The 15,235-nt window shown below is 45.6% G+C and overlaps 1 protein-coding gene and 1 long non-coding RNA gene across 2 annotated transcripts in view; both read left to right on the forward strand.

The window, feature by feature from the left end:
• The window catches only part of LASP1 (LIM and SH3 protein 1), a 39,557-nt gene extending 35,341 nt beyond the window's left edge, over positions 1-4,216 (forward strand). The window contains exon 7 of the mRNA XM_047081166.1: positions 1,187-4,216. Coding sequence (XP_046937122.1) covers positions 1,187-1,360 — 174 coding nt within the window. The 3' untranslated portion in view covers positions 1,361-4,216. The remainder of the gene's footprint in view (positions 1-1,186) is intronic.
• A 1,600-nt stretch (positions 4,217-5,816) lies between these two features.
• Positions 5,817-8,281, forward strand: LOC124512902 (uncharacterized). Its single transcript, XR_006962265.1, has 4 exons — positions 5,817-6,024; positions 6,142-6,383; positions 6,892-7,001; positions 7,596-8,281. It is a non-coding gene; the product is annotated as an uncharacterized LOC124512902 (long non-coding RNA).
• The last annotated feature ends 6,954 nt before the right edge of the window (positions 8,282-15,235 follow it).

Genomic DNA, 15,235 nt, shown 5'->3' on the forward strand with positions numbered 1-15,235 from the left:
GTCATGAGATCGAGCCCCGTGTCAGGCTCTGTGCTGAACGTGGAGCCTGCTTAGGATTCTCTCCCTCCTTCTCTTTCTGCCCCTCTCCCGCCCCCCATTGTGAGCACACGCCGTCTCTAAAATTAGAAAGAAAGAAGGAAAGAAAGAAAGAAAGAAAGAGAGAGAGAGAGAAAGAAAGAAAGAAAAAGAAATTTCGTCTAAAGAAAGTAGGACACAGGGGCGCCTGGGTGGCTCAGTCGGTTAAACATCCGACTTTGGCTCAGGTGACGATCTTGCAGTCTGTGAGTTCCCGAGCCCTGCGTCGGGCTCTGTGCTGACAGCTCGGAGCCTGGAGCCTGCTTCGGATTCTGTGTCTCCCTCTCTCTGCCCCTCCCCTGCTTGCACTCTGTCTCTCTCTCAAAATAAACATTAAAAAGAAAAAAAAGAAAGCGGGACACCTCTGAAGGATTTTAAGCCAGAGAATGACATGATCAGGTTTGCGCTTTGGAAAGCTCCCCCTGAGATCACAGTGGGTGAACAATTGGAGGGGGCAGATCGGAGGCTAGAAATAGAAAGCCTGAGCCGTGGTCCTAGTGGAGTGGACCCGTGGGGGCAGATGTGGGAGGTTGAGGGGGCTCCTCCATCCTGGACCGGTCGGCCCACAGATCCCAGGGCCTGGCCTGGGGGACCACGAAGGCTGAGGTGACCCCCGGAGACCAGTCGATGTAAAGGGCAGTGAGGGTCAGAGGACGTTAGAGTCTCGCCTGCCTCCCACACGGCGGTTGGATTGCAGATTCACTGGGCTTTTCTCAGGGGCTTAAGCAGATCATTTTGGCTGAGGTTGGAGGGTGGAAATTCTTGTGTCAAGTGCAGATTTTTCTCCCCAGAATACGTCTTTGAAACGCTACCGAGCATCGTATTCATTGGACCTATTGCATTCCTGTTCCAAGAGGTGGGGTAGAGCTGTGGCAACTTCAGTCCGTGTCCTGCACCCAGCCCTTGGTAGATGCCAGATGATTGTGAGAAGGGTGATGGGTCTCAGACAGGGAAACACAGGGGTGAGAAAATGCGTAGCAGAGCCCAGGCCTCCCCTGTCTCCCAGCCCCCGGTCCGCTGCTGGGCTGGGCTCTGCGCTGGGTCCTGTAGGGTTTACAAAGAGGGGAGCCAGGCCCTGGCCTGACTGTGTCCCCCTCCCCCCCCCCCGCAGAAGCGGTACCGCGCTGTGTATGACTACAGCGCCGCTGACGAGGACGAAGTCTCCTTCCAGGACGGGGACACCATCATCAACGTGCAGCAGATCGACGATGGCTGGATGTATGGGACCGTGGAGCGCACCGGCGACACGGGGATGCTGCCGGCCAACTACGTGGAGGCCATCTGAGCCCCTCCCCTGGGTGCTGCCCCGCCCCCACCCGTCTTCAGTGCGTTCCGTGGCATCGCGTCTGTCCTGGGCGTGACCTGCCCACCCTTCAGTGTCTCTGTTTTGTTTTGTTTTGTTTTTTTCTAAATCTGCGACAGCTTGTTTTATTCCCACCCTCCTCCAGCTACTTTTGCCAACCGAAGCCTTGTTCTGCCACTTTCGCGGGCTCCTTCCTCTGGCGGGTTTTCCCCTCGACCAACTTCTTGGTTTTCTCTCTGGATGGAACAGGCGTGGACCTCTCGGTGGGGAGGCCGAGGCCCGGGGAGCTGGTCTGGAATGGGAGACCCGTTGGCTCCCAGGCCTCTGCCTTCACTCTTTTCTGCCCCCTCAGACCTTCCTGCCCTCCTCCGCACACACCCAAACTTTCCAGGACTCCCAGGGGACGGGGCTCCATAGCCCCTTGCCCCCGGGATGGGCTTAGCCTCTGCTTCTCCGAGACGGGGCGACTGGCCCTCGGAGGGGCCCCCCAGCACCCTCTCCCACTCTCAAGGACCACGAAGGAGGGTCGAGTTCCTGCTTTGGGATTCATTCATCCCTCCCCACACGTGTTCCTTCTCACACTGTGATTTTGCTCTCCTGCCCACGCAGCCCTGGTGCGGGCAAGGAGCTCCCCAGGAAGCATGGCTTGGGTCAAGTGCTCGCCTTTCTTACTTTTAGGGACAGTTGCAGGAGGGAAGGGAACAGGGTGTTCTCTCCCACAGCCCTTTTTCCTCCTCCCACCCCTCGTCTCCAGACACCCTGGTTGCTCCTGAACCACGAGGCAAGGAAGCCTCGGGCCTCTTGGCCTGCCACGCCGGGCCCCTGGGCTCTGGGTTAGGTGGCCCATTCCTCCCTACTCCCCACGGGAGGATGTCTCAGGCCTCCCACGGCCTCCCCTCCTTGGTCCAGCCCCAAGCACGCTGGAGCTGCACACAGCCACAGGACCTTCTGTGTCTCCAGGACTCGGCATGTGGGGGAAGGAGCGCGTCTATATCCGTGACAGGCTCGCGTGACCGAAGCAGCCAGGGTCCCGGCCGGCGGGAGTCTCTGGGCTTACGCGAGGGCGCGTGGGGCCGTCTCCGCCTCATAGTTTCCTCAGACCCCACGGTGAGAAGGGAGGGCCGTGGGAGAGAGAAGTTCCTCGTGTCTTCTTTGGAGTGAAGGCCCCTCCTTTCCTTGTATCCCCAAATGGCGCAAGCCCACCCGCCTCCTTTTCAGCGTGCTGGGCAGAGGTAAGGGGGTGGTCCTGGAGTCGGTGGGGCTGATGTTGGGGCCTGCAGCTTGCTGGGGTGAGGGTGGGGGGCAAGGTTTCATGGCTCCAGGCATATTCTCTCCCCTCACGTCCATGTCCTTGGCTGCAGAGTAGAGCATCAGACGACCCTGTGTCCCCCACACTGTGGGTGTCTCGCTCTGGGGGCTCATCCCCCGCACCACCAGACCTCTCCCTCGCTTACCTAAGGCCCCCTGGAAGCAGAAGGAAAAAGTCCCAGGGCTACAAAACTGGAAGCGCAGACCCCGGGGTGAGGAGGGGAAAAATGGTGCTATTTCCAAGTCCCTTCTCTCGCTTGTCGGTGGCTGTGGCCACCCTTGCTTGGCTTTACTCATCTCTGGGCTCTCTCAACACCCCTCTGGGCCTCCCCCTCCTGCCTTCGCCCTGAGTCCACTCAGGCTCCCCAGCTGACATCTTTGCCTCCTTCGGGAAGGAGGACCCTGCAGGCGAATTCAGCAATCCGGTCCTCACCGCTTGGGGGGGGGGGGGTGGACGTGGGAATATTTTCCCCAAATCAGAAGGTTGAAAAGAAATGGCCATTGGTGTTGGGGGAGAGCCCTGCTTGACTCGTCTCTTTTCCTCTGGCCCCAGCCGAGGTGAAGGCGGGTGGAGGGTCTTTACGTCGGACCATGTGGAAGCTGAGGGCGCCGTGGGGGAGCTCTGTTGCCTTTCTTCGCGATCTCAAAGCACAGTGCGGATTCTGGGACCAAAGGTCAGAGGTGCATCCTGGTGGAGCGCCTGTGGCTGGCAGCGTGGTGAGAGGCAGGAGGAAGGCCTGGAGGAGCAGGAGGTGGCCTGTTTTTCCCTCAGCCTGATTTTCCTTCCAAAGCAAGGCAGGCCAGCCACTGGAATCTTGTCGCTGGCCCCTCTGCTCCTCCCGTCCTAAAAATAGGGGACCTTTTCCACACCCCCAGAGAGAAGAGGGACTGTCACACTGGTGCTGAGGGACCCAGGGGCTGCTGGGAGTCCTTGCTCCTTTCCAGAACCATCCATCCCTAAAAGAGCACAGAACCGAGGGCTGGGCCAAGTCCCTGGTCTTTTCTTACAGTTCACAAAGGTCTTTGGCCAATCTAATCCCAGGAAAGAAGATGCGTTAAAGCTAGAATGTGAATATAACTTTAGTGGACCAATAAGAAAGTGTAAGCCCAATGGTGAGAAAAGTGAATTCTATCAACACTGCTTCCTATTTTCTTCCTCATGTCCCTCCAGGGAAAACTATTGCTTATTTTCTGCCTTTTTCCTCTCACATATGCACTTTTGGGCCTTTTTTTTTTTTTTTTAATAGCTGGAAAAAAAAAATACCACCCCACAAACCTGTATTTAAAAAGATACAAATGACCATGTGAAATTTGCCTCTGTCCAAACATTTCATCCGTGTGTGTGTGTGAAGCCGTCCGTTCATCTTTTTATATGGGGTGGTTGTCTTTTCTTGGTCTGTTTTGATCCCCTCCCTTGTGGGCTTGTGCTTGGGATCAACTCTTTCTGGCCTGTTACGATTCTCAACGTTTGACTTGGACCACAAGTGAATCTTTCTCCTGGTGACTCAAATAATAAAAGTATAATTTTTACCTGCGGACTTGGTTTTCTCTCTGGCTCTGAGGTGCTGCTGCTGAGTGTGTGTGTGTGTGTGTGTGTGTGCGTGTGTGTGCATGTGTGTCCGTGTCCTGTTTGGGGGCATTAGCCTGGCACCCTCCTGAGAGCACTGCTGCCCTTCAGGGACAGAGTGACCAGTTCCTCTGCCCAGCTTGGTGGCATTTCCAGAAACTTCCCCGAGCTCTTTTATTTCCCTCTTCCTGTCTGACTTCCTTAGTTATGCACCTGTCTCCTCACCAGCCAGTGCACTCAGAGGGCAGGACTTAAGTTCTCTAAATCCCCAGGGCCTGCCCGGGGCCAGGCACATAGCTGTTCAACAAATAAACCTGTTGCATTAATGCATGAGCTCAGCTGGCGGCGGGGGGGGGGGGGGGGCAGCTTTGGGACATGGGAGGAGCTGGGCGCTTGTTTGAGGGGTGAAATGGCAGAGGGGCGGTCTGCGGTGGGATACGACAGGGGATGAAGCCATCTGATCAGGTGGTCTGGCAACCCAAAGCAGTATTCACAAGCCAAATCACCACGGCGATGTCTACCTCACCGATGGGGGTTCACTGGAACCCAGGGAGGCCGTGCTTTGGCAGAAGTTGCACAGCTAGTGGCAGGGCCAGAGGTCTCAGGACCCAGGGTGTGACCCTCGCAGCCTCACGCCATGCCGCCTTGCCAGCTGCCTTGTGGAAAGGGGCCTTTCCCGCTTGGGGCTCAGAACAAAGGCATTCTCTGGCTTCAGGTTAGCAGCAGCGGAGATGGAGAGGGCTCTCCCCGAGCCTTGGGAATGGAGAGTAAGAGAGAGGCAGGGCTGGAGGGTGTAGGGAGCGTCGGAGGCGCTGGGCGGGATAATTAAAGACAGTACCGCCACCCGCTCCCTCTGGGAAGGAGCTGCTGCCTAATGTTTTCCGGTGGAAGGGAATGAGTTGGCAGATCTCGCCTCCTGTTGGCCTGCCCCCTCTTGTCTGCAGAGCTGCTGCCCTCTCTCCCAGGAGGCTTCATTCACCTTCATTCAAGGGGGCAGTGGGCTTGGGAGGGGATCCGCCGTCTCTAGAGGCTCCCCGCTCACAGAGACCCTGGGCTCTTCCTCTTGGCCAATGGGAGCAGTTTCTAGACCCCCTTCTAGAAGTGGCCTCAGTTCCCGCGGCCTAACATGTGGAAGGGGGTTACTAATGCCCTCACCCCTGGGGCCTTCAAAAGAACTATTTAGGGTAGGGCCAAGGACACTAGGCCTCAGAGATGTCACAGGGAATTTTTTTTTTAATTTAATAGGAAATCATTAAGACATAAAAAGGAATAAAAACAACACAAGACGTAACTGAGTACCCACCACCCCGCTTAAAAGATAAATCATTAATTCTCCTTTCCCCTCAGAAGGCATCGCTTAAATTTGTATATCTAGACCCTCTCATTGCAGGGAGGGGCCTGGGAATTCATTAGTGTGCTCTTTTTTTTTTTTTTTTAAGTTTATTTATTTATTTTGAGAGAGAGAGAGAGCAGAGGAGGGGCAAAGAGAGAGGGAGACAGAGAATTCCAAGCAGGCTCCACACCATCAGTGCCGAGCCTGATGTGGGGCTTGAACCCACGAACCATGAGATCACGACCTGAGCCGAAACCAAGAGTCAGACCCTTAACTGATGGAGTCACCCAGGCGCCCCAGGACGCTCTTTGATGAAACACTGCCCTGAGCTCTCTGAAGAGAACAAGAATGCGGGTAATGACCACGAAGAGACAAGGAGTCGCTGGAGGAGGGATCTCTGGCCCTCACACTGTCCATGGAGTGATCTGAGCGGTGCAGGTAGGGCTGAGGGGCATTTCAGATGAACAGGGTGGGCCCGTCAGGTGGGGGGGGGGGGAAGAACGGACTCCAGAGTGTGCAAGCCTAGTTTTAAATCTTGGTCTCCCCCATTTCCAGTGAGACATCAGGCCGGTTCCTGACCATCTCTGAGCCTCATCTATAAAAGGCTTGTGGGGAGGTTGAAATGACCTACAGCGCGTGTGCAGTATCTGGCAGAGTTCAGGAATCCCCCAAGCGTTAGCTCCAACCCCAGAGATGCCAACTGAGACTCACCCGAGGCCTTTGTCCGTGTCCCTCCACGACGTGACCCTTACCACCTGCCCATGGCCCACCCAGCTCCCCACCACTATTTTTCTGAGGTAATTGGCCACAGATGTGTTAGAGGAAAAAGGAAGAAGGAAGGCAGCCAGGAGGATTCATTCCTAGGGCATCTGGATAGAGATCAGATCTCCTCCTCCGTCCATATCATGCAGCCTCCATTTAGATATGAAGGGGTGGGATTGGGTTCCTGGGGAGAAATTGAGCCTCTTCGCTTCTGCTGGGTCTAAATCGAGCAGTGCCTTGGTTACCCGCTCCCGGGCTTTGTGATTGGTTGGCTGTGGGGGGAGGGGGGCAGTAGGCCGCTGATGGAGCTGCGGCATCCCTTCGGCTGGGGCCCCGGGAGGGGGAAGGGAAAAGACCGAGCAGTGGAGGGAAGAGGGAGCCATTTCTCTCCACTGGCTGCGACCTCCGTGCTCACAGCTCACATTTGCCCGGAATCCCGAGGCCTCCTCGGCCGAGGACTCCATCATGCTGGATATTTTCATCCTGATGTTCTTTGCCATCATAGGCCTGGTCATTCTGTCCTACATTATCTATCTGCTCTAGCTGCGGCGGGGAACCCTCAGAACAGCTCGGGGGGAAGGATGGAGCGGACCGGCCGAGCATCCTGCTTTGCTGACGCACCGGTGGATTTTTGCTTCTGGTCGTTATTTCGGGTATTGATTCAAAAACCAAATTGAAAGAGATCTTGTTAGTTTTTTTTGTTTTTTTTGTTTTTTTTGTTTTTTGCGTCAGACGCATTGATAGAGCATTTCTCAGACCACCCTGAAAAGAATAAGAAATGCCAACTTCTTCTTCTGAGACCTAATTCGAACGATTTTGAAAATGAAAAATAAGCCCCGCAGTACAAAGGATTTTTAGATAGAATGGGTTGGGAGTGGTGTGCTTGGCGGGGGAGGGACTATTATTTTCCCAGTTTTTTTCTTCAAGTTCGGTGCTCCTAGTCCAAGTTGCCTTTCTTCTCCTGGTAATTAAAGGTAAAACACATCTTTATATGTCAGCAGAGCGGTTTGCAATTATGCTTCCATAATTGCATTAATTAATTAGTGACTCGTTTTCCCTGGAAGGTGAAGCAGCTAATGAAATGTACTTGGGAGCGGGGTCTGGGGGAGATGTCCATTGTTTTCCAACTGTGGGGTTTAGTGGCCAGGAGGGAGGAATTCCTAATTTGTTTCTTAGTCCGTAGCCAGTACTGGGCTGCTGGTATCTTTGCTGTTCCCATCTGAGCCTTGTTTCTGGGTTTCCCACAGCTCCTGGTCTCCACTCCAACCAGAGACCTCTTAGCAGCAGTCCTGCTGCCCAGCAGACCTCTTCCAGAACCTTCCGGATATGGCTAACCACTGTGGAGCAAGGGGCTTTTTGAGCCCAGAGGCAGAGGGGCACTCAGCCGGGACGTCAGGAATTCGTGGGCAAGGCTGGCAGATGCTGTGTGCGTTTGAGCTGTGGATAGAAGGTGTTGAGGACACAGAGCTGAAATGCAGACTCATGAAAGTCACCACGGAGAACTGCGCACATATCCATTTTGATAGCCTCTCTCTAGGTGTAAATGCAACTGCGTATTATGCTAAAATATGTTCTTTCCTTTCCCTCTCACACACTGGGGGGATAGTTCAAGAGCACATTGTCTACCCTCATCTCTGAAGTATTCAGTTTATCGCTGTCTTTGCAGACAGCCTGAGGTGGTGTAGTATCTATCCCTTGTCTCACTCTTTAGCCAGAAGGAACTCGTCATTTGAATTTTTAAGATTTATCATATTTTTTCCACTCCATACCACGTGAGCCCCAGCTTCTCATTTAAAGAGAGAAATGGTTATATAGTCATTATTCTTTGAGACTGTCTGAATTATAAATTATTGAAATAGGGTAGCTATAACTCATCTTACTTGTTATGTGGGAAAAATCTCTCTTGCCCCAAAATAAATGTTTTTTTTTTTTTTTATATTGTCAAATGTTCCTTTTCTGGAAAAAAGACTTTCAACATATTTCTTTGTCCAGTTAGGGTTGAAGAAACTATATATTTTGGAACCCAGAGTAGACTTGGGCCCCAAATCTGCGGTACCCATTCCTTTGAAAAGTCCATCATGATGATTCTACACTGGATTTTCCTTTCTAGCTTAAAAATAAACAAGGAGACAGATTAACTTAATAGTTTTTATTTATAATATTGTGTTCAATTTCCGTGTTTTAAAAAAGCAGTAAGATGAGGCAATACAATATATGATCCAATAAAAATGGAAAACTTGCATTTTAAGATTCTGGCCAAGAAAAATACACTACTCCAGGAGCATTGTCTTGGCAACAAATTATGTGACCTTCAAGAAGTCATTTAACGCTCAGGGCTTTTGTTTATTCTGACAAATGAAAGGGTTAGACTAGAAAATTGTTAATGGTAAATTTTTTATTTCAAATTTATTTTTTATTTTATTATTAAATTTTCATTTAAAATCTTCCCTTTCCGTTTTAAACTTCTTCAATCCTGGGATGCATTAGCTTTGGAAACCACACCTTTGAGAGCAGAATTCCTATGGAACAAACTCTTAATGTTCACCAGCAGTTTGCTTTTCTGCTCTCTCTAAATGACATTTGATGATGAAATCCAACTGGAAAACTCTCTCTCTTTTTTCTTTTTTGGGCACGACCAGCCACATTGTGAGAAGAGAATGACAATATTTATTTACTCCAAACTTGTATCGGTGGTAATTCGCCTAAGCTGTTTAGGGAATACTAACAGGTGCAATACTATATGGTGGTATGTGACCCAAGGAGGTGATCTGACAGATAAGCTAGTGTAGGAAGCATGCATACAGGGATGAGGCTGATCTTCAGTTATCCGGGGAGGCCTTGACATGACATTTCCCACTGAAACACTCCTCTGACTCTCTGGCATAACTTCGTGTCTCACACTAAAATTTTTTCTGCTGTAAGGCAAGCGTCAGTGTTTTGGAGGGGGTCCAAGTTACACAGTGAATTATAGTGGTATGAATCTTCAAGGTTCAGTCTCTAACCAGGTGCACTCTGAAGTCTCTTATGAGGCCCAGGCTCTTTAGCCTGTATTCACGCATAGTTGAAATGGCTAAACAACTCAGTGAAAACAATCAGCCAATTTCAGTCCTAGCCCACTGATACATATCACCGATATTGGGTGCAATGTAAGCACAGAAAGAGTGTCCATATTGCTTGTGAAATATTATGGTTTCAAAAAATAAGTAATTATATTTTGGAAGAAATTTTAGGACTTTGTGCCTCTATCCGTGCTAGAAAATGCCAGCTTATAATAGAATTTTACTGGGTTCATCATTTCAGTACATGTTTTAAATTTCATATTTAAACTATTTGTATATTGGCCTCCTAATACATAATAAAACACTGAAAAGAGTTACTTCTGTAATATAAAGGTTTTTAAAAACTGTTTATTTTTGAGAGAGAGAGCACCCATGCATACACAGGGAAGGAGCAGAGAGAGAGGGAGAGAGAGAATCCCAAGCAGGCTCTGTGCTTTCAGTGTGGAGCCCGATGCAGGGCTCAAACCCATGAACCATGAGATCATGACCTGAGCCAAAATCAAGAGTCAGACGTTTAACTGAGCCACCCAGGCGCCCGTATAATATAAAGTTTTGTATACATTTTACAAATCTGTCATAGGCAATCCTGTCCTATAAAGTGGGTATTACACTTGGTCCACATCAATGCAGTAATAAATCTAATTGTAGATTACTTAGAAAATAGTTAATGTGGCATTACACTAATTCCTGCTTTCTTGATAAAAAATAGAAATTTGTATGGGAAAGTGATGTATTTTATTGCAGGAGGAAGAGGATATATTTTGGGAAACAGTTAAATAATGGAAAATTATAATAAATATTACTAAGTTTTAAACCACCTAAGACTCATTATTCTGGGTGTACAGAATCATGTCCAAACTCTTTGAATTTGAAACTTGGCATGACATAATTTACTAAACTTCAGAAAATTTGTTTGCTTTTAAGAGGCTTAAAATTAGCATTATCCAAAAAATTAATAAAATTAGCATTATTCAGACTTCAGATCCCTTAAAAGTACCATTTTAATGTTAAATTGCTAAAAAAAAAAAAGGGATTTTCCCTTAATAAAAAGTACTTAAGCATAGCTGAAGTGGAAAATTGTCTTTGAATTACATGCTTTAGCTTATCACACTCCAAATATTTGCTAAGCCTAGAATGGCCTCTTCTAAGTTTTGCTCCCATCTATTTTAAACAAAAATAAAACCAGTCACATATAAAAGAGGAAACAGAAAAAGCCATTGACACAACTTCCATTATAAACTCAAACATGCAGATCCATCTAGAAATACTTAAGAACGTTTTTGTTCTTAGAAAAACAGATCTTGTTGTCATGGGAAACTGCAAGTAATCAATCCACAATACTTAACTACATATTTTGTTTTTTGAAACTGATGTTAAACTGTACTTGTAGTATTTGGAATATCAATTGCTTGGAATTTGGTCTCTGAATTCAATAGCAGAATAGTATAGAATACTGATCTACTTATAGGTTATTGTTCAATTTATGAGTTTTTGGTAGCAAATGAAATTATTTAACCAACTAATTTATATACTGTAGTATTAAGCATAAGTAAACATAGATATATAGCTTATTGCAACATTATATTAAGATGTTTTGTTTTGATCATGGTAGAGCTATAATTAACAGCTTAAATAAAAATAAGTTCCTCCACAAGAAATAATTTAAAGGAGTTACATTTGGGGTGCCTGGGTGGCTCAGTCAGTTAAGCGCCCGACGTCAACTCAGGCCATAATCTCGTGGTTTGTGAGTTCAAGCCCCGCATCGGGCTCTGTGCTGACAGCTCAGAGCCTGGAGCCTGCTTCGGATTCTGTGTCTCCCCCTCTCTCTGCCCCTCCCATGCTCATGCTCTGTCTCTCTCTGTCTCTCAATAATAAATAAATGTTAAAAAAAATTAAAGGAATTACATTCAATGACTTACATAATGACAAAACTCTGAACAAGTTAGAATGTTTTTAATTTTAATTTTATTAATATGAATAAATAACAAATTAAATAAAATTTAGCAAATATTAAATATTTAGGTATCAAAGACATTTATCATAAATATAATACTTTAAAAATAACACTGATATTTTTCAGCTTTGTACACATTTATAAGAAAGCCTTTCAAGGGCTACACTAAGCCTTTTTTTACATCTCTGTTTACTTAAGGAAGTTTCTGAAATTACATTTGCTTTCTTGATGAAAATCAAATGTGTCCTTAGTACTTCGGCACTTTTTTTTTTTTAACCTAGAGAAGACTATCCAATGGTTTTTCAGGTCATTTTTCCTATCTTAGCGACGTTTCAATCAACGAAGAAACATATGTCCATAACCTGATTTCTTACAGGTTTCACTGCCACCTGCTAGTGGAATTGAAAGAAGTGACATCTCTAGTAAGGTGTCCAGCAACCAAAGAGCGTAACAGTTTTATGTTTTTACCCTTCACAATACTTAATGACAAAGAAATCTGTAATCGTATAATTGGATACTATTCACTTAAAGAGGCTAACTCTTGAGCGACAAACACACAAAGAGGTTAAGGTTTGTTTTTTATTGACATAAGATGGTTCTTCCAGTTGCATCGTTTCCTGTAAACCTCATGCTTGCTCTGATCTCCATTTGAGGTGAATGATTATCCTGGCAATAAAAATCTTTGTGATAACAGAAGAACTGGAAGCAAGAACTAAGTCAACAGAAGATGGGAAAAGTGTGAAATAAGGTGTCTATTGTTCATGCTATGGAGAACAGCCTGACAGGCAACCACCTGAACTTCTTGAATGATTGAACTGCTGCCCAAATTTAGTAATTTACTGCCTGCTTTGTGAATATGATAAAGAAGTTAAGGGGTCCAAAGAGCGAGACACAATTATTAAAAAAAAAAAAAAAGTGTTAAGGTTAGATAGAAGTTCCCTGATCTCTTAAGGTACAGTCTATTTATCTCACAAGATAAAAGCTTTAAATGAGTTTCCAGGAAAAGAAGTGTCCTTAGTTTGTCAGTATGGGGTTGTGTGTGTGTTTAGAAACAAAGGTAAAGATAAATATAATGATGTGTCATTGGGTTTGCCTTCTAGTAGAAGTAAAACTCAGCATCAAATGAAAGTCAAAGGAGACTGAGGGAATCACTATTAAAAGGTAAAAAAGAGTTAGAAGACCAGGTCAATCTTCTAACTTAGAAAAAGATATGGGATAAATGATCTGACCTGTTAGCAGCTCACGTTGTTATAACTGTTCTCAAGTTAGCAGTGGCCAGTCTCCTGCTTATGGTTAGGCCATTCATTTTGCGAATGCTCCTTTTTCGGTAGCACTATGAATGTCTACATCGTCACTTAAACATCAATATCAGTGATAATAATACGTGCTTTTGCAAGTTAATCTCCCACCTTAACATCTGATATCACACTTCATTCCTGATGACAGATGTATTTGGCAAAAAACTGGGCTGCTGAATTGAGGAAATTGCAAGTTTAGTTTCAATGTTATTCTTATCTATTAATAACTGAATGAAGAACTTGTCAGTTTACTTTTTATTGGTAAGCTTTTTCTTTTCACTTTCTTTTCATGTATCTACTGTACCTAAAGAATGAATCAGACTTCTTAATGTTCCAAATTTTGGGGGTGGATGAGATAATAAGTCTCACAATTATCCGGGATAATACAATGATGTTTTTAAAACATTGTATAGCAACAGTCAAGTCTGTTCAAGTGTATAATGAGATTGAAAATTGGCTCCAAAAATGTTTTAAGTTAAGGGGCACCTGACCTGCTCAGTCGGTAGAGCCTGCGGTTCTTGATCTCAGGGTTGTGAGTTCAAGCCCCACATTAGGTGTGGAGCATAGTTAAATAAATTTTTAAAAATGTTTTAAGTTAAACCATGCTTCTTTGGTAAACGTGATGAAAATAACTGGTGTGGAGACTGGGATAATTCAAGGAATTCAAGAAAACTTCACAATGCCAAATTTCTTTCTGTAAGAGAATGAAACTTAACATCTATTTAGTAAAATACTAAAGATATTCACTGTTTATTTTAAAATTTTACTTTCCCCCCATTTTCCTTTTTTCTCCCCAAATAATCTAATAGGCATATTGGCAACTTGGAATCACCAGTGTTTTCATAAATAAATGGATTAGGTTTTCCAAAGCGTGTATAGGAAAAAGAGTGAGAGAGGGAGAAGAAAAGGCTAAAATCAAGGTATTATTTTGTACTCTGGTATCTGCCAACTTTTAATCTTTCTAATTTAATTGTGGGTGAATTTTGTTTTTAATTTAATGTTTATTTATTTTTGAAAGAGAGAGAGAGAGAGAGAGCAAGGGAGAGGCAGAGAGTGATGGGGACAGAGGATCCGAAGCATGCTCAGCACTGACAGCAGAGAACCTGATGTGGGGCTCAGACCCACGAAATGCGAGATCATAACCCGATCTGAAGTCAGACACTCAAATGAGTGAGCCACCCAGGTGCCCCTGGGTGAATTCTTAAAATGAGAGGAAGAAATTGAAACCAGGATAAAAGCAAGAACTTTGTTTCTGCATGAATATGCAAATGCTAAACACTGGAGAAAAAATTCTGGCCACCAACGGAAGTATAGTTGGACCATCCATCAGAGAAAGATAGTTAATTTCTGACATTCCAGAAATGAAGGAAAGTGCTTTTGCTACTGAACTATAGTAAAATCTTGTTATCACAATTTACGCTTTCTCCAAAAATTCCACTCTTCCTCAATCCTATTAAATCTCTGAGTCCCTCTTGCCAAACACTTGAGAATTTCTCACAATTTACATCCCACTTACATGGGTAATTTCTATATTTTCTAGTGTTCCTTTTCTTCATCAGCTGCAGAGGTGAGTTACGTCAAGAGCTTCGAGAAACTAAGCCAGCATCCTTTCCAGGGGGAGGGGGTGTATCTTTAGCAGAAATAAAATGATCAAACCCAAAGAGAAGAAAATGGGAGGTCCGGGAAGGCTCCAGCATGATTTCAGCCCCGTGAGACACTATTAGTTTCTATTTTAATAGTAAGAGTGGTGGTAGATGCCAGTTAGAGTGAAATAGTCCTGGAGCCTCTTGGAAACCATTTACTTGAATGAAAACCTCACTCTCTCCAGGGTTGCTCTACCCATGTGTGCTTCCACTTTCCTTCAAGTCCCACTCTTTGGGAGGAAAGCTTTAGGAAGAAGTGCAAATTACTTGTGAAGATTGTTCTGGCAGTAGAATATTCTCCCTTACTTGCAACATTTTACTCTAATCTCTAGGAAGGAATAAAAGATGATTTCATTGGGGTGCCTGGGTGGCTCAGTCGGTTGAGCGTCTGACTTCCACTTAGGCCATGATCTCATGGTTCATGGGAGCCCCATGTTGGGCTCTGTGCTGACAGCTCAGAGCCTGAGGCCTGAATCAGATTCTGTGTCTCCCTCTCTCTCTGCCCCTCCCCCACTTGTGCTCTGTCTCTCTCTCAAAAATAAATAATTATTCAAAAAAAAGACTATAGACTTTCCTCTATTTATAGATTTTTGTCTTAAAGAAGGAAGTATATATATATATATATATATATATATATATATATATACAGACATACATATATATGCATGTGTATGTATACACACACTTCCTTTGGTTTTTGATCTGTTAGCTCATGCAAAACATGAACAAAATATATGTTCTTTGTAATCATATGCCAAAAGGTAGTAAAAAATGTGATTTATATCTATACATTCTACAATATCATATTACAAATCTTCACAAAACATTTTAGGTTATGTCTACACAGTCTAAGCAAAGTGAACAGATACAAGCCATTTAGTGAATTTGAGTCATCTCTACCTATAAAACAGAATTTTCCCTTGCTTCAAACAT

Source organism: Lynx rufus, unplaced genomic scaffold, assembly GCF_022079265.1.
Source record: "Lynx rufus isolate CCGP_SWC_20201006 ecotype Redwood Valley unplaced genomic scaffold, mLynRuf1.p SCAF_18, whole genome shotgun sequence".
Taxonomy (NCBI): Eukaryota; Metazoa; Chordata; class Mammalia; order Carnivora; family Felidae; genus Lynx; species Lynx rufus.